This window comes from Anopheles gambiae, chromosome 2 (genome assembly GCF_943734735.2).
Source record: "Anopheles gambiae chromosome 2, idAnoGambNW_F1_1, whole genome shotgun sequence".
NCBI lineage: Eukaryota > Metazoa > Arthropoda > Insecta > Diptera > Culicidae > Anopheles > Anopheles gambiae.
Window position 1 is genome coordinate 114,343,203 of NC_064601.1, and position 22,167 is coordinate 114,365,369.

The following is a 22,167-nucleotide window of genomic DNA, read 5'->3' on the forward strand; positions in this document are numbered from 1 at the left end:
GCGTACTGCTCGAGCCTCAATCAGTTATTCATGAACGCCGGTGTGAGTGTGTGTGTGTGTGGTGTACGCCCAGTAAGGTAAGGATCGGGACCATAAAAGAACTCACGTAACTTGCCTTCCGGGGACCAACCGGCGATGATAGCAAGTTGATTTTGTAATTTCCGCTAGCGAGAAAAATAGCTACCGATGAGAGGGACGTTCCTGCCAGTTGTCTTTTTGTTTGCGTTGGCGTTCAAACATGAAACTATTTGTTTTAGAGGACTTTTCAAGTTGTAAAGGACATTGCATTTGCTCGGAACAGGCCAAAATTTAATGCTTTTTTAAATTCTTTAAATTCTTTTAAATTCTTTTTTAACACTGGAAACATTTAATCTAATAGAAACGCCTTAAGTGGCCAACTCCGAGGGTCCTTTCCTTCTCATCACCCCATCTCCGATTCAATCCGGTTCAAATGACAGATGAATCAATTACGCCAAGCTGTTTCGTTATGCGTCTCGCGCAAAGTGACACCACGCCAAGTCACCACCGCGCAAAGACTACACACGTAATAGTGTAGCATTACCCCGCCTTGCGCTTTTTCTTTTGGCAAACCAGGCAAGCGTCATAAAGCATCGTTTAAGGCAAACCCTTCTTGTTCCTTGATCGTTGTTAACACAAGCGACCGTAATAGACCGAATCTCTATCTCTTTTTGTGCTCTGTAATCCTGCTGATTAAAGCAAACACGTCCTCGGCCAGGCTCTGCGCCAGCACGCAGCACCAAGCACCAGAAAGGATTCACACGTCTTGCGGCGGCCACCGCCGGGTTGAGAATATTGTGAGTGATCGTTGTTTGATGGGTTTCTTTTTTTTTGTTGTGTTCTGGCCATGCCCCCTTTCCCGCTGCCCTCGCGAACGTGACCAAATCAAGCGAAAAGCAATAAATTACGATGACACATTTCTTTGTCGTCTCCTTGATCGACCCCTCCTCCGGGGCCGCAGCTTTCCTTTTATTGCTTGCCAGAACAGAAAGAAGCGAAAAAAAACTTGAACTGTTAAAAATTACAACCAGAGCAGAGAGCGGTGTTGAGCCGTGGACACACTATTTAAACAAATAAACCTTCTCGCGGGCTCAACGATCTGCAACGATCGGGAAAAATTTTAGGCTCGCCGCGTGAGAAAAGCACCGAAATTAAACGCACCGCGGATAACGATAACGCATTTTATTGGCATCATGAGGTGCGGTACCCTTTCTTTTCCCTCGAGCTCGGGTGAAAACTGACCGTTTCTGTGCTGCTGCTGTGTGTGTGTAAAAGGCGGACATAGTCGCGGAAGGACACGCATATACAATTCGTTTTTTTGCTCTCTCCGAATTTCCGGTTACGCGCCTTTCCAGTTTCATTGGCACTGTTTTTTTTCTTCCACAAACTATTTCGTAGATTCTTAGATTTCACTTCCTTCTTTCTTCTTGTGGCCCTGGTTATCCAACCTTCGTTTAATCACACACACACACGCGGGGAAAGCATTCAAAGTATGCAAACATAAATGACAAAGAAATCAAATGCAACCGTTCTACAGATGCGGAAGGGATGCTGCTGCTGACCGGTGCGTGAAGATCCTTTTCCCCTTTTGCCCAAAAAAACACAAGGCAAACAGGGTATGTCATTGCTAAAAGCATTAAAAATCACACACACACACACATACCGCGGGGTCTGGTTTGATGACCAGTATGTGTGTTGAGCTAGTCCATCAAATTGTTGCGATTAGCTGCGCTGCTCAATCAGCGCCGCTCCCTAAGGAGCATGCGAGCACCGCCAAGAAGGAAACGCGGTGATCTTCTAATACATTTCCTCGCGCGGGTTAAACCCCTTTTTTTCGTTCGTCCCTGTCGACGCCGGCTGAAAGGGGTAGCACGAAGAGGAGGGGTGGAAAGCATATTTATAAGTTTCCCCGTTTGGCCGTTTTGTTGTAAGCGATTGCGAATGCGGGAAAAACGCTCCGAAACCAAACAACCACCGTAAGGCAACGGCACAGGGCACAGGCATGCCGATCTTCTTGGGTTTCACCTGAACCAAACACACGTACACACATACGCGCGCGCGTAAGGACACATTGTTTTGTCGCACCGGTGTATGGTAAATTGCCACCGCGCGCGGGTCCAGAATAACGCGAGCCGGGCCCGATACGTTTTGATGAAGTCGAGAGGAAATACCTGAACGAACCAAAAAGGAAGCGAATCTGCCCGGAGGATTATCCTTCGACCATTTCCCTCTTTTGGGTGTCTTGTTTTACCTTCCTCCGTTGCTCCTGATGGTCGTCGCGCTGTTCCGGGTTCCTGGTGTGGATCGAAAGTGAACAAGCGCAAACCGGAAGTTGTTTATTGAGGTCGGCTTTGGCGTTGCTGATGCGTGGCGCACAATTGCTTCCACCAATTAATATGGGCGAGTTTTGTGCTCTTTTATGCGTTTCACCCTTTCCTCTGCTTTGTGCTGTGGTCTGTGCAGTTACGGGCAGATTCAAGGCAGATATCCTTGAGATACTTTGTTGAGTATGAGTAAATTAATACATTCTGCTCAAGAGAATTAATTTGAACGAAAATCGGCTCGCTCGTGTTACAATGTTTCAAGCGATTTTTTTTTCCTTCTTTCAATTTACTACTTTTTCAAACTTTACATTCCATCTCATGCAAATATTGGCACTCCTTTTGAAGCACACTTTTTATCTTTCCAATTTTTACACTACTTTTTTGCTCAATTTTTGTCGCATTTACTTTTTCAAAAAATGTTTCACCCTAATTGGCCGTTTTCACCTCACCACAAACTAAAACCACCTCTTCCACATTGTGCAGTTTGTCCCACTGCTCCGTTTCCGTACGGCACGCCCTTCGAGCTGGACGACGATGGTTTCCTGGAGAACATTTTCCATCTGCGGTCGATGGAGAAATTGAAAAGCTCCCACCATCAAGCGTTCCTCAAACTCGCAAGTACGTACCCCCTTAAAACCTTCCGAAGAATTGTGGAAAGCAAAATTTTCTGTTCTGTTTTTCTTCTTCTTCTGATTTGTAATGCTTTATTATTCCAAGGACCACGGGAATAGACAGTTCGTTTCGCCGATTGATTATTGAAGTGAATGTTTATGATTTGCTGCGTTCTGCTTTAAATTATGATTTATGCGTTTTTGCTGTGAAAGGGTTTTCGCCCGCAACCGTTCTGTTTCCCACGCGCGCTTTTTTTCTCTCTCTCGAACGATCGAACGGTTGACAAAACTGTAAACTCATACCACTTTCAAGCGGGGGGTTTGAAGCAAAGAAAGCACGGTAAGGAAAAATGATAATTAATCAACGTTGCTTCCCGTATCTCATTTTTCTGGAACACAGAAAAATCCCTGCCAAAATCACGGATCCCCCGCAAAACTGGTAACTGTGCGTACACAAGAAAAACAGTCAAATCATCCGGAATTCGCATACCACCGGCTGGCTGTGTGCCTCCGTCAATGTGGGCAATTATGTTCACCTCAGTGCATGTTCTGTGTTATTCTTGGGAGCATTTTTTCATGCGGGGTAACTCCGGAGCCTGTTCCTGGGAAGTAGAGCTAGCTGTCGCGCAAAACAAACACTGTCCCATTTGCCAATCATACGTCCTACGAGCTTTGTCTAAATGTCTACTGCATTTTCAATTCTTCTGATTATAATTTCTCAATGCCACAAGGGGTTTTGTAGGTTGAATGATACCAGTGATCCCTTTCCACGATTTAGCAACTGTTGCAAGAACAACATTTCGTTTGAATGGAGAAGGAGAGAGAGAGTAAAAACCCACACAGCTTCTTGAATTGAATCAAGTACCCTCGATCCTCGATCTGGCCGACCTTTTTCTTCCATTCCAGTGGCCAGGAATTCACGACCATAAAAAGAAGGGTAGGCCCAACACAACGAAGATCGCTTTTTATTCGGCCCTAGCCCCGGCTTCTGATCCTTGTGGGAGCGCTGCTGCCGTTGCTTTGCAACTTTCCCACATCGAGGCAGCTACCCAATTTCGGTGCCAATTGTTCCGAACCGGGACGGATGACGATCGAAATTGGCACCCCCGCCCTCACTCACCTACACCTTTGATTGCCCCCTGCTTTTTTTTTGCTATAAAATTGATATCTTCTCACCTGTACCGATCCGTTTTGCTCAAAACCCAAAAAAAAACAACAACTCCCGAAAAAAAGAATAAGAGACCTTCGGTGCTTTGCTTCGCTTGCTGCGTTCCTAAGCAGGACCCCTTTTCTTTGGTTCTTTTTTTTGCGTGTCTCTGGATTAGCAGCGGCACAGTCGCGACGGTGTAATGGGTTTTTCTTGGTTTTGGGCAAAACGTTGTACGCAGCGCAGTGGGAAGTCGTCGCGAACGTACCCCGCGTACCGACCGTGCGCATTGGACGGGGGCTTGATGCGAACCAGGATTAAAGCCGAAAGCATAAACCCCTAGGCCTGATTGGAGTGAGATTGGTGGCCGAACAATGGCCGATTGCAACTAGCAATATTTCTTCCCAATCCGCTTGCGCACAGTGCAGGAAGTGCTTCCATGCTGTGCATCCGCCTTAACGCAGGCTCTCGATTAAGACGCTCGCGCGAACTGAAGCGCAATAAATACCATCGTTAAGTACACACAAAAACACCCAGAATGGGAGAGTTTAGAGTTTAGAAGGATTCGGAGTTGTTTCTTTTGTTCCATTTGCCAAACACCCTGTTTGTGTGCGACTGTTCTAATGACATCAAAAAGAAAAAAAACCCGTATCATTTAGAGCTCGCGCTGTAATCACACATGCCAATCGTCAGCTGGCGTTGCTGGAAAAGAATTTAATGTTTTCGTTTTCCCCTTTTCTATATCTTCCCGATGCTCCCGCTGTCTGCCTTCTTCAACCAACTGCAACAAACTGAAGGTTCGCTACCTCCGAGTCCCGCCGACAGTGGAGTGTCCGATGTGGACAGCTCCAGCAGCGGAGGCCAGCCGGCCTGCAGTGACGAGCTGAAGGCTCGCCTTGGCATTCCGACCAGCAGTACCGGACCGGTTAGCAATCAGCCCGGCCAACCATCGCATCCCCATCAGCAGCAGCAGCAACACCAGCAACAGCAGGCCTCCCAGCAACAGCAGCAGCAGCAGCAGCATCACCAGCAACATCACCAGCAACAACCACCGCCCCAGCATCAGCACCCGCAGCAGAGTCAATCGCTCTCGGTGCATCCGAATGGCGGGACCGTCGGTTCACCGAACGGTAGCAGCGCCACTTCCCTCTCCTCCTCGTCCGCTCTCTCGCAGGTGGCCGCGGCGGCCGTTGCTGCAGCCGCCACCCAGCAGCACCTTCAGCAGCAGGCCGCCCACCTGCAGTCGGGGCCGTTCCTGAGGCCCAACTTTTACCATCACAGCTCGCCACCGCTGCGCAACATCTGGAACCAGCGGAGTGTACCACGTGAGTACCTGCCACATGCTTCCTTATAATCTATACTACCTCCCCAACAAAAACCTCGCAAAGATTGTTTAATGTCATCTACCATCACAACCTAGCACAATCTTCCTTCTACGCGTACTTTCCACTATTACAACATCCAGCAGCATCGCAAATACGAATTGTGCTACCAGCCAGTGAAGCGTCCCCACACGGACGACACGACCTCTTTTCTTATCTTTTGCCAAGGTGCCACGGCGAGATTACGCCACCGGTGCATTGATGCTCTTCCACTCTAATTGTTCCCTGTTTGCTTTTCGGTCCCTTCTTCCTCTTCACCTTCCTTCTTGGTCCTTTACCATTACATCAAAATCTGCCCGCCTTTAAACGCCCCACCCCACGTCAGTATGGTTGACGTGCCAAGTGCGAGCTTCCCGATGGTTCTCAGATGCTGAACGTACGCTACCCTAGTCTTTGACCCCGAGCGAACCTGCTGGCCTGCTCCAGAGCGTGTAGTACGATTTCGGTCCGGTTATCACACAGCGCCGTGCTTGCGCTTTTTGGGCTGCAACCGTGCATGCACCGTGCATCGAAAGTGGTTTGCTAGCGATAACGCTGCCCAGGGAAGAGAGCGCGAGAGCAACAGTACCACCCGATAAGCGGGCACCCGTGGGCCATATCTTGCTCTTGTTTCGCCTCTTTTTTTGTTCTGCTACCTTCATTAGTTGACGTGTGTTTGTGTGTTTTTGTATTGTTTGTTTTGTGCAACACACGCTACAAAACGTTTACAATTGAAGCCGACATTGGGTGGACGTGGTGGGAGGATAGGGGAGAGGGGGGGAAGCAGTTTTATCAGTTATATTGTACTTTAAAATACTTCCTGATTGAAGACGCCGCACATAGTACGCGCCTGATACCTACTATTCCGTACTTCGGTGCGGTGCGATGGTTCCGTATTGCGGTACAATTTATTTTACCCCCTTAAGGTGCTATTTTTGGGGGGACAGTCTGCACTGATTGTCGCACGACTTACGGACCTGTATACGCAATTATACAACCGCGAAGAGATAATGCTTTATATATGCTTAGATCATGCACTTACGGACGGTGATCGGATAGCGTAATTGGTAAGTGCATGACGCAACGATTGGCGGCATCTCACAGCACAGCTGAGAGCAAAATCTCATCTGGAGCGGCGAAAGACGACTACTGCGCTCTCCATGTTTAAGGATGGAATTGATTTTCCATTTCTACATTAAAGCTATTGGCCGTACATGGTAAGTTACCCCGAATAATACACCCAGCAACTAGGAAAAGGTGTACGGCCTTCTTCGTACCACATATAAACCGAAGCAACGCGCAAGGTAATGAAACACGAGCAAAAAAAAGAACACCACATCCAATTGCGGAAGAAAAATTCGCAACATTCTTATCGAACCAACGAGCTCTCCACGACCCAAGTCGCAAGTGTGTGAGAGAGAGAGCGACCGCGAACACGAATACGCGTCTCCAAATTTGCGTTTCAAGGACGTCGCAAAGGCGTCGTCATTGGGCCCCCATCCGACCGACCGGGCGCTTGGGGCCCTTGGGGTAAGTGAGAGAGCGAGAGAGAGAAGAGCATGTGCGACGTCTGGTCTGGTCTTGTTGCCGCACTTGGACTGCGCTTGGGGGGTGGGGAATGAGCGTACAGAAATTTTGGACACCACCAGCACACACTAAAGCAGGAAGAAATTCACCCCGCAAAGTGGCTTACCAGTGGGGAGAAGCCGAGAAGCGAAGAAGAATCACCGCGCACAGAGAGCCGACCCGCGCGACCGTCTGGATAAACATTTACATTTCCAATGAAACATTCCTTGCTTTGGCTTTTTTTTTATTTTGGGGATTGGGGTAAGCATGCAATTTGCTGCTGCTGCTGTGGCTGCGCGTGTATGCGTCTTCATTTCCTCATACCAGAACTTCGCGCACTTTATTCTATCTCGTGTTGGGAAGTGGAGCAAACAAGAAAATTATCAAGCTCGATGGAATGTTTCCCCTCAACCCTTCCTCTTTTCTTCTTCTTCTTCTTCTTCTTCTTCTTCTTCTTCTTTCTTCTTGCACACACAAAGTGCACTTTGCACACTGAATTCGGCTATTTCTGCCAACCGAGCGACGGATACAAAATTACTAAAATTATCAGCTCCAGCTATGACGGTCCCGAAGACAAGCCAAACGTTGCACAGCAAAGTGACAGGTATGTCACTTCGAATTTCGCCTTGCCTGACCTGACTGATTGGGCTAACGAACTGCGGGAACGGAAATGCGTTTCAACGGGTTTTGTTTGCAAAACCGCCAAACTCACACAGGATGTGTGCGTCCCACCCAAAACAAAACCCCTACGACGCTCGAGTCATCTGCTCGATAATAGATCGGAGACCAGATTCGTTGGCCATAATGTGCGAAAAGGAAAAATGCTGCTGCACTCGACTCACAGGAAGCACGCGGGCAAAAGACGCACAGACATGCCGATCATTTCAGTGTCCTCTGCTATATTTAGCGACGTCTGACAAACTCGCCCCCGAAAAAAACGCATTTGAAAGGCGCAGCACATGCACAACAAGGCATTATTTTGTTTCCGACCGCCTGTCTCCGTACACTGTTACATGCCCGAATATCGTTACCGAACCTGCTGTCGGGGGGTGCAAAACGGCAAGATATTTTAAACCCATCACCAACCCCCGTCAACTCTTTCCTTTCTGTGATGCTGTGTGTCGCGGGAGCAGCACAAATATTGCATTTGCAGGGTGGTACTATAAAAAAGAGAACCAATCCCAACTGCGCCGGAAACGTAGCGCTGACCGGTCATTGAACCATCGCAGTAAGAGTAAGACGGGGAAGGTATTTGGACGTCGCGTAAACAAAGCATTAATCATCTTGCCGTGCCGTCATTCTCGCGCTGTCTTTGCATGCATTTTAATATGCATCCGAAGCGAGCGGGCGAATAGGCGGGGTTCCGAGTCGTTGACAAGACACTCACCAACCAAAAGAAAAAAAACGCCCGCTCCAAAAGTCACCACTGTCACAAAAATATAATTAAGCAAATGCTTACGATTCCTCCTACGCCTACACGGGAAGAGATCGTAAACGTTTGTCACCTGCGATTGCAACCCAAAAGGCCAAACAAATGTACGTGGCAATTATAATCATCATTCGTACGAAGCGCCATCCAAAGTCGTAGTCACATCATTTTCGCAATTTTACCGGAGTAGGAGACACATCTGTAGCTGTAGCCCCCGAAATGTGGCAAAGAAAACCAAGCAAAATTGCCAACCTTTGCTCCCGATGAAAACGAATCACTGGAAGACAGAATGGTGATGGCTGTCTACATTTTATTGTCACCTCTGTGTATGTGTGTGTGACTGTCACCTCAGTCCAGGAAGACACATCCGGGAACGAAGGAGCATCTTTTCAGGAAGACTATTAGGCAAACATCACCAAACAATTAGCGACGCTGCTGGTGTCGTTCGAGAACGTTTAACATCAGTCGTGTTGAGATATCATTCCTGTAGAGGTTTTTTTTTGCACTTCTCCATCAAACACACACACTGACCCACGATAATTTGCACGTCACGTCCATTAATGCATCCTTCTGTTCGCGCAGTAGTTGCATGGGCGCGAGCGTACGTCAGGCCACACGCGGCAAGCTAAATTTATTATCAACAAATTTGCTCTGCAACTTCCGCATTGGCTTGCGATGCCCCGAAGCGCCCGTGTTGCCGTGTGGTTGTGTGTATCTGGGGCCGTAGCGTGTATGTGAGTACTCAGAACTGAGCGAATGGGGGATGAAACCACCCTCCAACCAAAAAGGGGGTGGTCGCGCGAACGAGCAGACGAAATCGCGGAAACGCGTTCATCTGCTTTGCGTTCTCTTACTTTTTCCCCGTTCCTTCTCTTGCTTTCGGGCGTGATAACGCCAAACAGTAACCGCAGCTCCGCATCGTGCATCCACAGCCATACTATGTATATGTGTGTGTGTGGATGTGGCCAAAACGGCATTGGGGGGTTCCTTTCTACGCTTGCCAATTGCGATAAGAATGCGTTTCAGTTTTTTATTTGGTCGTTTTCGTGTTCGCAATTTGCTTTTCGACGAGCACACGACCTAAAGGGGAAGTCGTCCCATCGGGAATGGGGAGCCGGGTTTGAAGAGCGAAACCCCACACGACACACGACGAGCAGGAGGAAGAAGAACATCGGTTGCTCTTGGCCGCAGCCGAGCGAGGTGCATACGTGACGAACCCGAAAACCGCATGCAGCGGTAAGATGATAGGCATTGGGCGGGTGCTCGGGTGGCTGGGGGCACACCATGTTACTAGGCGGGAAGGGCAAGCAGTCCAGTACCAGTCTATACCAGTGTGTAGCGATAAGTTGCAGTCGAAGTGGAGCGGAGGGGTGTAGACTGTATTTGGAGTGTGACACAATCGTGAGATTGAGATTTTAATTTGCAAAAAATCTGTCCGAAACGCTTCGTTGAAGGTGGCTGCATTTGCTTCAATCAAAATTGCACTAGATGGCGCTAATCATAGCTGTCAATTGATAGTAGACCTCTTTTTTGGAATTAAAGGAAATTCGATCCTTCAACTACTTCCTCATGCAACTTGCTTTGAAATTGAATACTATTGCCTCGACTAATTACATCCGACGTCATCAAGCCGTTCACCAACTAAAGCAAACTAAATACTCTTGCGGCTACTAGGATCTACTCAATGAAATTCAATCTTCAAGTGAAGCGTCACTATGGCACTAAGGCCCCTTCAAAGACGGCAACTCCTCAACCCCACCAAAACGCAAAGCAAAGGCCTACTTTCTCCCTTATTTTTTGCAGTAGAACCTCCGCTGCACACTACCGGAAGAACTTCACGTTCTCTCCAATAGAACAAAAAAACCACCACCTCCACCAACGGAGACGTGCCTTCGTGCTTCATTATCGCTTCCTCCTCCCCCGGACCACCCGGGGAGGTTTCTTGCTCGATGCATTACCTCAGCGAATAACTCACGTAAAGCCCAGCCCTTAAGCAGCGAACCCCCAGCGACTGGCCGGTCGCCGCTTACCAAGATGGGTTTCACCGACAATCCGACACACACACACACACTTCCGCTTGGATTTGCAACAAAACCCCCCCACTGCCACCATAAGAGCTGGCGTATAATGGCGCCGTCACGGTACCGTTTTTGGTTTGTGGCCGTTGTTGTGTTTGCTACGTTCGCGCGTTCCGTTTGCGTTGTTGCGACTTGCTGAAGGTCAGTTCTTGGGCTTCTATGGCACACCGCTGATGCAAAGCCAGTGCAGTGTGGCTCGCTGTCCCCACGCCTCTCACCCGCTGCCCTCTGTGTGTGTGGTTATGCAAACGAAGACATCCGCGAGCGACGCACGAAAGGAAAAACAAAACACAGCGGCTTTTCCCTTTTTCGGGCTGGCTTGGTTGTTTTTCTTCGCTGCAGCAGGCGTGTGTGCTCCATTACAAATTCGTTCTATGTTTAAGCTTCTTGGGCGGGGTGGGGTGGAGTTGGAGTGTCCACCACCATGACACTAGCACAAACAACACGCTTTTCCGAGAGAGAGACACACAGTGGAGGAAAAAAAACTGCAATATCCTGTAATAAGTTATGGTAAGGCAGCACAGAGCGCACCAACTTCCATCATACACCACCATATGCACGTGCTGCACCTTGCCCCCGAAGGCCACACAGCCGGACAGGGGTGAAACTGAGGCCCTTTTGCTTTAAGGTCGGGCGCCGCGTATCGAATCGGTTCGAAAGTTTTGCAAACCCTTCTTGTGGCGTGCAACTGGATTGGAATTTGCAAAACCGGAAGTAACACCATTGCCTTTCAGACCAAGGAAATGCCTTTCAGACGCGCTCACCGCAGGTACCGCAGGTACGTGCGAAGAATCGTCAATCTCGGCACGGGTAAAACCTGCCCGTGTGGTCGTGATTCATCGTGGTGCGTACGGTGTCTGAAGAGACCTCTTGTCTAATAGCCCCTTTTCCCATTTCGATTCCGACATTCCAGCCCGCGTTCTGTCGCTCTACTTATGAAACAGCCGTTTAGCGAACCAGGGCTGCGGATATTCTCCAACGTCTCGCGCTTTGGTAATGGTTCTTTAAGGGAGGGGGTGGGGGTGTTTCTGACGCAACGGCAACGCCGCCCTGCACGAGACTCGTGGGTCGTGTGGAAGGTGTTTAGTCAATTCCTTCCTTCCGGCTATTTGCAACGCTAGTTGCCGTTGGCAGCCCTTGAAGTTTGCCTGAAGCCTTACGAAAGCCGAGCAACGAATCGATGTTGGAAGCACCAGTCCAGTGTGTGTGTGTGTGTGTGTGTGTGTGTGTGTGTGTGTGTGCAACACTTGTTTGTGTAAATGCACCACCAACCCCTTTATATACCTCTGAGGGGGACATGGGACTGCACATTCCACCACTTTAAATGCCCATAAATAACTGGAGGACATGCATCTTTGCATTGCGCGCAAGGTCGTGGAGGATGCGTTCGATATGATCAGTGTCCGTGCTTCCGATCAGCTCACACCAATGCTAATCACTTTCACAGCTCGGAAGTGGGTCCATTTCCTGCTGGAGAGCCTATCACTAGAAGAATGCAAACACACAAAAAGAGGGATAATTTATTCTTCACGCATCCCTTCCAGAAAGGCACTACCTGTTTCCATGGGGACGAACGGGCGCAGTCTGTATCGCTCTGGTCCCATCTCAGACTGGGCTGGGTGTCGTTGCCGACCAACTTCCGTTTCAGCATTAGCATCTTGCATCTGTCTCCGCATCAGTTTGAACGCCTTTTTTGTTCTTCAGCCTACTGGCGCGCCGCAAGTGCCGTTTTGGTTACGCATTTAACTTCGACGATGCGCAAGCAACCGCCGCAACCTGATACCTTTTTGTTGCGCTTTGCGCGCGGAGTTTCGGGAGCTGGGTGGCAACTGCATCGGTGATTAATTTCGCTTTTCGTCCAAACACAAACACACTGCGTATGGAAGTCATAAAGGCGACTCCCCGGACTGCGTCTTACCCGTTTCGTGCCGTTAGCCGTATCACGCACCTCGCGATCATTGACCTTTGTGTGTGTGTGTGTGTGTGTGTGTGTGTTTTGCGAAACAGATCCTACACGCTGGGGCGCGAACGACGCCGCCGCGTACGCCAAGACGCACCGCACCGAAATTGAGTCAAATTAAGCAATCAAACAAAACCTCCGTAAAAGCGTGGTAAGCGACGAACGGTTTTAGTGATGGAAGAAGAATCAACTCCTCTGTGTGTGTGTGTGTTGACGATACGGTACGCCGGTACGAAGATCACATTTCTCCGACCATCCAGAGGCAGATGCGTACTGTCTGGGTGGTGGCTGGGTGGTGGGAATCCAGATAAAATTAACCAGGCTCTGTAAATACCAGAACCTCTCCGGTACGGCACGACCCGCTCAATCGAAGTCTTTATTTCGGAGGAAAACTGGTGGAATTTATTTTTATGCGTTTCCTGTCCGCCATTTTTTTAGCTGCGCCTTGCGCTGCTCGTTCGCATTTTTTCGCTCCGCCGCTAATTGATTCGATCGTGGCACCAACACTTCTTGCTCCACTTCATCTTCCATGCTCATCATCAGCATCGAGCATCATCATCGTTTCGGGCACGGGACAATGTTGGCCCCAAAACACGGTGACATACACACAGAGACTGCCTGCGGAGCGGGAAGATTTGTGGCGAATAGCTGAATTCGCCGCTGTTTTACGAGCTGTTAAAGTATCTTCCGCACGTCCGGACATACATATTCCGGGCAGGGTGTGTGTGTGTGCGACAGTTAAATTCGGTGTCACCAATTAATTTCCTTCCATTTCCTAACAAGCCTTGTCGTAACCGATTACTCGCTCGGACCCTCGCACGCGAGAGTGATTTTATAGCGGCCTCGGAGTGTCTTAGTTACCCAGACACACACAGACACACAAGCAGCGTGAAATAGACCTCATCATCACTTCCCCCAAAAACAAAAGCAGCAAAACAACCCCCGCCCACTTAAACATTATTAAACACTTCCGGCGTGTACCTTCCAGAAACATCATTCCACTGGAACAATTCTAACGTCCCGATTTGGTTTGTGGGTAAAACTTGGAGTTCCTTATGGCACCGAAGGCCCCTTCTACTGCCCTGCTCTGTCACGTTCACTCAACAATTGGTGAAATAAAATCGACCATTAATCGACTCCATGTCTGGGGCGGAAGAGAGGACCCCCTAATCGTAACCGAAAGACGGTATGTGTGTGCGTCCCGACGTGCCAGCCCTCCAACTCCAAACGGCCGCACAAGAATTGGAGGAAACGAACGTGTCTCCAGCGATTGCACTTTCGTGAAATTGCGCATGCAAATCGCAGTCAAATCGCATTCACACGGAAACACACTCCAGACACACCAGGTAACTTCCTGAACTGTTTTTGCTGTTGTTGCTGTTACTGCCCGACATGCCCAACGGCAATTAGTTTTTCGTCTGCTTCCGTCTGCTGTACTCCAGACACTGGACCACGGTACCAAACGTCGGACAGGTTCTTTTTCTTTTTTTGGGGGAGTGGTGGTGCCCTCTTCTGTTCTGCTGTGTCTTCTGCTGATGATCTTGATTGTGTCTGCTCCTGCGTTTTGTTTTTTTTTTTTTTTTGTTCCTGTCTGGTCTGTTTCGTCAGCTGCACATCCGTTTCTTTGGAGCAGTATCGGGATGCACCGCAAGTCTGTGTGCGTTTAATTCTCGCTTTGCTCCAGACAGATATGGGGTGCTCTCTTGAGCAGGTTAAATAACACACATGTTGTTGTTGTGCACTGTGCACAGATAAACCACCAGAATTCGTACATTAAATTGTTGATTGAATACAGGGAGCACCGCTTTTACCACAAAACCCTTAAAGATCCTGGTAGGAATAGCCATCATTACACCATCAGAAGTTCTCTTCCGTTCGCCAAAAGCCTCATTATCGCCTTCATTCAGCCCACAAACGGAGGGAAGCCTTTTCGGTTGTTGGCTCGCTTGTTGGCTCGCTTGTCCGATCTCTAATTTGATTAGATAACCTCTCCACGACGGCACCTCCGGCAAGATGAGAGCTTCCGCCCTTATTACCGCACATCTCGCAAATCAAGCCGTTGTAACTCCCTGTTCTGGAATCTCTTTTTTACCCGGAATTGAATCGCACCAACGAAAAGCTTGGCGTGAAGCGGGTGTCAGTGGCGCAATACGCAACCGGACGTGTTTGTACAATCTGCCACCACACCACCGCCAAACGAGCGCCACCCAGGTGACCTTCAGCGAATGCAACCAAAGACAATGTGTCGATGACCATCGTGGTGGAGGTGGTCGGTCGGCCGGTCGGTCCCCGGCTGCTAGCCCGGGCTGCTGGTGCTGCTGCTGATGATGATGTGCGTGGTGGCATGCGCACCGCGACCACCGGGTTTGTTATTTCGAGGGGAGGACGAAGGAGAGGACAGCGCAAAACGACGACGCAAGAATTAGCGCAATCAATTACTGCTCACCTCGCGCTATGTAAATAGGAACGGGAGGTGGTGGGAAGTATGAAATAATTTAAAATAGTATAATGTAATGCAAAACATTCACCCCGAGCACTTTGCGGGCACGAAATGCTTTCAATGTGTCAGTGGGAATGGGTTCAAGTCCAACTTCCTGAAGAATGCATTTTTATATACAACTTCCCCCCAAAAACCTAAAAGCACGTGAGTGCATCGTTTGGCGACGGCTTGCGCCATACCGGTGTGTTTTCCCATCCTCAAGGGACTCAAGGTGACACTCACTTGCGAAAAACACACCCTCCGTGCCACTTTCCAGTGCCTTCGCCACGAAATAAAAAGGTAGCGGGAAGCTCCTCCTTCTTCTTCCCATGCATTTCACTCCCGTTCCCTCTCTCTCTCTCTCGCTATGGACTTTAAATGCTGCACGTGCTGCAGCGATGATGCAGCAGGCAGACCGGATGAACCAACAGGAAAACCCAGCAAAAAACAAACGACTCCTTTTCCCAATCCAATAAGAATTTGCCGGCATTAAAAATAACCTGCCACGCCGCTCGAGTTGTCGCAAAAGGAAGTTGGTGTATTGCGCGTCGGTCGGATGGCTTCATCGGTCATTTCCTTCCGATTTGCTTCGGCTTATGTGCATTCTTCTCCGTTTTCTCACGTTCCGGAAACTCTCGCGCCAGCTATTCTTGACTCAACCGAACGGTGCAAAGAGTGCAATTGCATCACGTCGTACATCGTTGCTTCTCGCTGGAGGAAGTCATCTACACACGAAAATAGCCCACCCATCAGCTGGTGTATAAGATTCAGGGAGGTTTTTTTCGTTTCATTTCTTACTAAACTGTTCTACACGCCACACACTGTTATACTTGCCTGCTTGAACGTGTTCTTCGGGCGTGTGTTGCGAAAAGAGGAGAAACAATACGTGTGTCAGTCAGAAGAGATGCATCACAGCGCTGCGCACTCACACTCACTCATCGCGCGCCCTGTACGGCCGAACGCGTGGCAACGAGCACACTGAGCACTCGCGCGGGCTTAGAGTTGCTGCCCTCATCCTCACTGCCCCTCCCCTTCCTCCTTCCCCCCTGGCTTAGAACTGAAGATCTCACATTCAACGCAGAAACAAAACACTGCCACAAGCAGCAGCATAAGAAAACGGCAAAACCGCGCACAGTGCACCGCTGTGTGTACTGTGGCAGCATCGATGCATTTTTATGTGCATTTGCGCACCACCACCACCACCAAGGGACACTGGGGTATAGGGTTGGTGGCGTTGCAGGCGTTGGATTTGCAGGGTGATCGCTCTATAGAAGGTCACTTGTTAGTTAGTTTTTCTTCGCTTCTGCCCTTCGTTTCCGTCGCGTTTTTTGTGTTCTTCGTTTCTACACAGAGACGTTTTGCGTCGTCGCCATCGTCTTCATCGTCATCGTTTGTACTGACGCGTTCCGCTCCCTCTAATTCCCCCTTTCACACGTTTACTCGCGGGATTCGATGGCGGTCCGCCTCATGCACATTCCCGTGCGGTATACCGCGTCTTCAGTGTGTGTGTTTAGAAGCGAAGTTGTTGCATTTTTTGTTTTTTTGTGTTGCCTTCTGTTCGCAACTGGCGGTAGCGCATGCAGCCTATGCAATTGGGAAAATGTTTAGAGGAGCGGAAGGTGCTCCAGTAAAAAGGGGAAAGTGGAAACTACTTTGAAAACTTCCAGCTCGTCTTATCTTTCTCGTTTCTCCTTTCCAATGCTTTTGTTTTCCACTCAAATGATAAAGCGCCCAACGTGAAGGAGCTTTTGTGGAGCTTGAGGGTCGAAATCCCTTAAATACATACTCCACCAAACAGCCACAATACCAGAATACCAGAAGTATTCGATGATTCAAAGAGATTACGATAATGGCTTTTAAAAACATAATCACCCTCCGGGAGTAACGCAGCAAGAGCAGCGAGAGTGCTGTGCGCGAGAACGATTGCGAGAATCGAAGAAGCAGCGCGATGCACCCGGAATGCATCAGCGAATGCACGCGCATGGCTCGCGGAAACTTCGTTGCGAACCACAGACGAAAAGCAGGAAAGGAATGGAAGAAGCATTTTTATGGAACAACTCGAGCGAGATGGCAACACCACCCAAAACGGGAAGAAGGGAACGAAGCAAACCTGGCGGTTCAGGTGTGCGCATCATCATCATCTCCCTCGGGATGCATCTCTTGCTTGGATCTTCTCCAGCGGGAACGTTTGAAGGTCACGCGGCACTTTGCTTCCTGGTCATTGGTCCGCAGCCGTTCTAAGGCGCGTCGACTTCTTAGATCGGGAAGACTTTGTGCTCCGGAACCCGAACGGGTTATGAGCGACCGCCTGGGCGATGATGGTTTGTGTGTTTAGGAGATGCACATTGTCCGTCAATCGAGCTGCTGCCGGCTGGACGAATGAGGAGTGAAGAAGAAGCAGTTCTCTTTTGGTTGCAATTATCTCTGTTGGATTCTATCCAGAATTGCAGTTGTTACATGAAACGAGTGCTGAGCTTGCAGAGCCTGCAACATCTGAAACAAAATCTCGAGCGACGCACGACAAGACAACCCCCGTTCATTATCTCCATCATCATCATCTTCGTGCTACATCTGCGACCCTCAACAGTGCATTTGTGGGTTTAGAAGCACACGAGAAGCTCTGCTTGGTGCGCGCCCTGATACAATGTATGCCTGTGGGCCACTTAATTGTTCACCCATATTTTCGTAAGTGTGGTGGTAAATATTAGAGCTCCCTGTTCGAGAAGTACCACTTGAACCACGGGGTACAACACTTCCGCCCGCGAGCCTCTCGGGGTGGACAAACATTGGGATGCTTTCACCTCTGATTCACTAGCTCTGATAGGATCTACCGGTCGATCGGTGTTTCCAACGGCTTCCGAAGAGCGATTGTATTTGTCTAGACTACAACTCTCTACTTTCTAGTAGAATGTAAGCAATAGGATTTCCCGCTACTATCACTCCCAAATACCCAGCACTTCAGACAGGCAGGTGTGCATCATTCAGAAGTTTTGGACAAAGTTAAAATTAATTAAAGCGCATTCGAAGGCTCGTCCACACTCCACCGTGCCATCGAACGATAACGCGCGAAAGCTTAGCAACCCTCCTTGTCACTAAGCCCTTAAAACCTGCCTCTTAAACAGGAAAAAACTGCACACTCATACACACACACACACACGAAAGCCAACATGTGCATTTTTTGCGTTCAAACGAGGAAATGCTTCGTGGTGACCCGCTGACTACTGATAAGCGAGAACCCCTGCCAGGTTCGCTCAATGGGGAGCGAGACCGCCCATTACAGCTGTTTCCTCCTACTATCACCACGCACTACTGCTTAACGCTAATCAGCTCCCGCCAACCCCACTTCTAGACCCTCCAATGCTCCTCCACTCTTCTTCCGCCTCATCCTATTCAAGTTCAATGTCACTGGGGAATGACTGATTCTGCAATTACTGACCGAGCGCTTTCTCTTCCCTTCTTTTCTTCCCACAGTGTCGGACAACTATCACTACCTGCATTCGATGAACTCGCCGAACGGCTACCCATCGGCAGCGGCCGCAGCTGCTGCCGCAGCGGCCAATCACTTCGCTTCCGGTGGCGCCACCAACGGAACGGCCGGCAACGGCCCGACCGGTGCTGCTGGTGCGTTGGGACGTAGCGCTGGAACCGGCTCGAATGGACCGCTCGCAGGCAATGGTACGATGGGACAGCACGGCCATCTTGCTGCGCCACACCATGCCGGCAATCCCAACGGCCACCATCACGGTGCCCATCTGGGCCAGCAGCACGGCCTGGGACATCACGGGCACGCCGGCTCGGGGCATGTTGTTGGTGGTGGGGCAAACTCGGCCGCCGCCGCTGCCGCCGCACTGATGGCGAACGGGATCGGGCTCGGCCATCACGGGCAGCACGGTCCGCACAGCGTGTCGTCCAGCTGTCCCGACGATCTGTCCTACATGCTCGAGCTGGGCTTTCAGCCGCGCAAGCTGAAGAAACCGAAGAAGCCGAAGCTGGAGATGGGCGTGAAGCGGAAGTCGCGCGAAGGTTCCACCACCTACCTGTGGGAGTTTCTGCTGAAGCTGCTGCAGGACCGCGAGTACTGCCCGCGGTTCATCAAGTGGACCAACCGGGACAAGGGCGTGTTCAAGCTGGTCGACTCGAAGGCCGTCTCGAAGCTGTGGGGCATGCACAAGAACAAGCCGGACATGAACTACGAGACGATGGGCCGGGCACTGCGCTACTACTACCAGCGCGGCATCCTGGCGAAGGTGGACGGGCAGCGGCTGGTGTACCAGTTTGTGGACGTGCCGAAGGACATCGTCGAGATCGACTGTACCGGGGCCTGAAGTCCGCGCCGGGGCCGCACCCGTTGTAGCTCGACGATGCGGCCCACGGAACGTACACCGTCCGACCGACAGGATCAGCAACAACCACCAATCCAACGCTAGTCCGCTTGCTTCCAGAAAACAGAGCGAGAGAGAGAGAGAGAGAGAGAGAGAGAGTGAGTGAGAGCTGCCTACTTCTGCTCCTGGTGTGTGACTTTTCCGTGCGTGCGTGGAAAATAGCCGGAACAATCGCTTGGTGCTGGTTGCTCGCCGGCCACTTCACTGACGTCTGCGAGTCTCCGTACGGCTGTACCCCCGCTCTCCCAACTGGAGTCTACCCCTTACCCCCAAACCTCCCCTCAAAGCCCTTTGTACAATTGGATCGTTTTACCACTTTGATATTTATTCGTCCTTTCTTTAAGTTTTTTTTTTTTGTAATTATGATTCGTTTGTTATCACTCTAGTGTTAATGTTGCCCCCCACCTCACCCACTTTCCCCACGCGTGTAGGGGAAAATGGATAGGTTTTATGTTAAACTTTTTGAACAAGAGAGGCGCGCTCAATTGGTGTACGTTCTCATACAATTTTGTTTTTAGAATACATCCAACCGATGAATGTTTTAAATCAAATTAAAACACTCATAAAGACAATAACACACACATACACACAAAGTAAGAGAAGCTTCTGGAAAGCTCCACAGAAAGCTCAGAATTGCAACAATAACAACAACAAAACATATAAATTAGTACAATTTACAAAACAAACAGGAATGAGCCGGAAATTGTGTTGCTAACCATCATAAATCCATCCATAAGACAGCAACCATCAAACGCAATACAGAAAGATTGAAGAAATAAGAGAGTACAAAAAGAGAAGAAGAACAAGAAGAAAACACAAACACACACATAAAGCATAAGTTGTTACTGGCAATAGTGAATAGTGTTTATGGAATAGAGTTAATTCTCGTCCACGTTCCCCCGTTGAGATAGTTAAGCAAACAGCAAAAACAAACAGTCGGAAATTGGATAAAGAAAACTGTCCAAAACCGCTAAAATGTACACAGAATTGTCACACACACACACAACAATAGTACCATACGTTTTGGAAATGATTTTAGTTTTTGAGCTTAACTTTTATCGCTTTTTTATGTCTTTTGTTTGTTTTACGTTTTTTTTTTATTAAATCCCATCAAATAACCTGCGTGAGAGATATTGTTTTGTTCGTGTGCGTGTTTTGCTAGGTTCGAAAAGTTTCTCATTTGTAATTACGATTTTGTAAGATAGTTATTCTATAAGTCGGGTTAGTGTTTTGTTTTAAGACATACAAGCAGCAAGTAAGCGAGTAGACAAGGAGCAAAGGATCCTACCATCGTTTCGCTACTAGTGTTTAAAGCTACTGTCGTGTTGGTGTACATTTTATGTTTTACAAATCATACCATTTAAGTTTGTGCTAGTAATGCTGCCCTGTTCAGCACTGTAAAAATGTAAAGAGGGAGGTTTCGGAAGCCTCCGTTCACACAGCAACACCTAATTTTGTTACTTTAATTTCGATCTACTACTACAGCGACTACTACTACCGCATACTACTACTACTACTACTACTTTTAGAGTTTAGCTCAACGTTTTACCTTTACTGCAGAGTAAGAGAAGCAATCTGGAAACGGAGGAGTTTACTTAGGGCGACGCTCGGTCTCTGCAATCATTCTGCTATAGCTTTCCACTGCCTTTTCCGTGTGAATTGGACTTGCTGCCACTGCAACCGGAAGTGTCCTCTATTTTTTTAATACAAAACTCCATGATGAAGCATGAATGACGATACTCCCGATAGAACAAGCTCCTACTCACTACGAGACCAGCATGAAGGGTACTACTAGAAAATCGCGAGGAAAAAGAAAAGAGAGAACACAGATACGAAGATACGAACAGAAAAGGGGACCGTAGCGGAGAGTGGCGCCCACTGCCCGATTGGTTTCCCTTTTTGAGGTTGAAGTTTATTATTTTCAATTCGGTTGTTTACTTTATTAATGAGTTTTATGTTTTGTTTTATTCTCACTTTTACTTTCTTTTCGTTTTTGCTTTTTTGTGTTGTGTTTAGAATCTTGATCTCATTAATTTATTCGTCTGCTTTCTTTGCCTCCGGGAAGAGTATTTGTCACATTTGCGCGTGTGTGCGTGCGTGCGTTTTTTTAACTGTGTGTGAGTGTACATTTCAAAAGCGATGATGAAACAAACAATCAAAAAAATAGGCTTCTACTTATGTGCATAGGAAAAGTTGCGTTTTGTTGTGCGTTCAAAACAAGGCACCACCGTTTTATTGCCTTTTCTTTTAAAGTGAGCTAAAGCTAGAGAGCAAACCACATTTTTTTGTTTTAATTTCCACAAAGTATCACACCATATCAGCAACAACCACTTGGAAGCCTTTTGGGTTTCTCAATGTATGAGCATGTTTTTGCAACCTTTTTTTGGTTGCGAATCGTAACAGACAGCAATGTTGCAAAAGGAAATCTGAACACAATTTAAACCGATCAATTACCCTCCCTCCCGTGTACCGTTGTTTATAAGCGAACCCAGAAATGTTAAAATAGCTTCAATAGCGTATAGTAAAATGTTAAAACCATAAAATATAGAACAAACAAACACTAACAAACCACAGCCAACAAACGACAGTACGAAAGGATATGCAAACAAAACAGAAAAAAAACAAACACACAAAAATATCAAACAACGTCAGAGAGGCGATGGCGGCACTCGTACGAAAGCGACATTGATTCGACTGTGCTTATATGTGTGTGTATGTATAAGAGCGGATGCTATTTTTAAAAAAATACTGTTGCAAACCTGTTTTATAATTGAGAATTATTAAGAAACATTAGTTTAAGCGCTCCCTGATC

General features: G+C 48.5%; 1 protein-coding gene across 2 annotated transcripts in view; it reads left to right on the forward strand.

Moving 5' to 3' along the window:
• The window catches only part of LOC3290353 (ecdysone-induced protein 74EF), a 212,501-nt gene extending 190,596 nt beyond the window's left edge, over positions 1-21,905 (forward strand). For both annotated transcript variants that reach the window (XM_061648487.1, XM_061648486.1), the window contains 2 exons: positions 4,898-5,425; positions 18,445-21,905. In XM_061648487.1, the coding sequence (XP_061504471.1) occupies positions 4,898-5,425; positions 18,445-19,298 (1,382 nt within the window). In that variant the 3' untranslated portion in view covers positions 19,299-21,905. The remainder of the gene's footprint in view (positions 1-4,897; positions 5,426-18,444) is intronic.
• Positions 21,906-22,167: the final 262 nt, after the last annotated feature.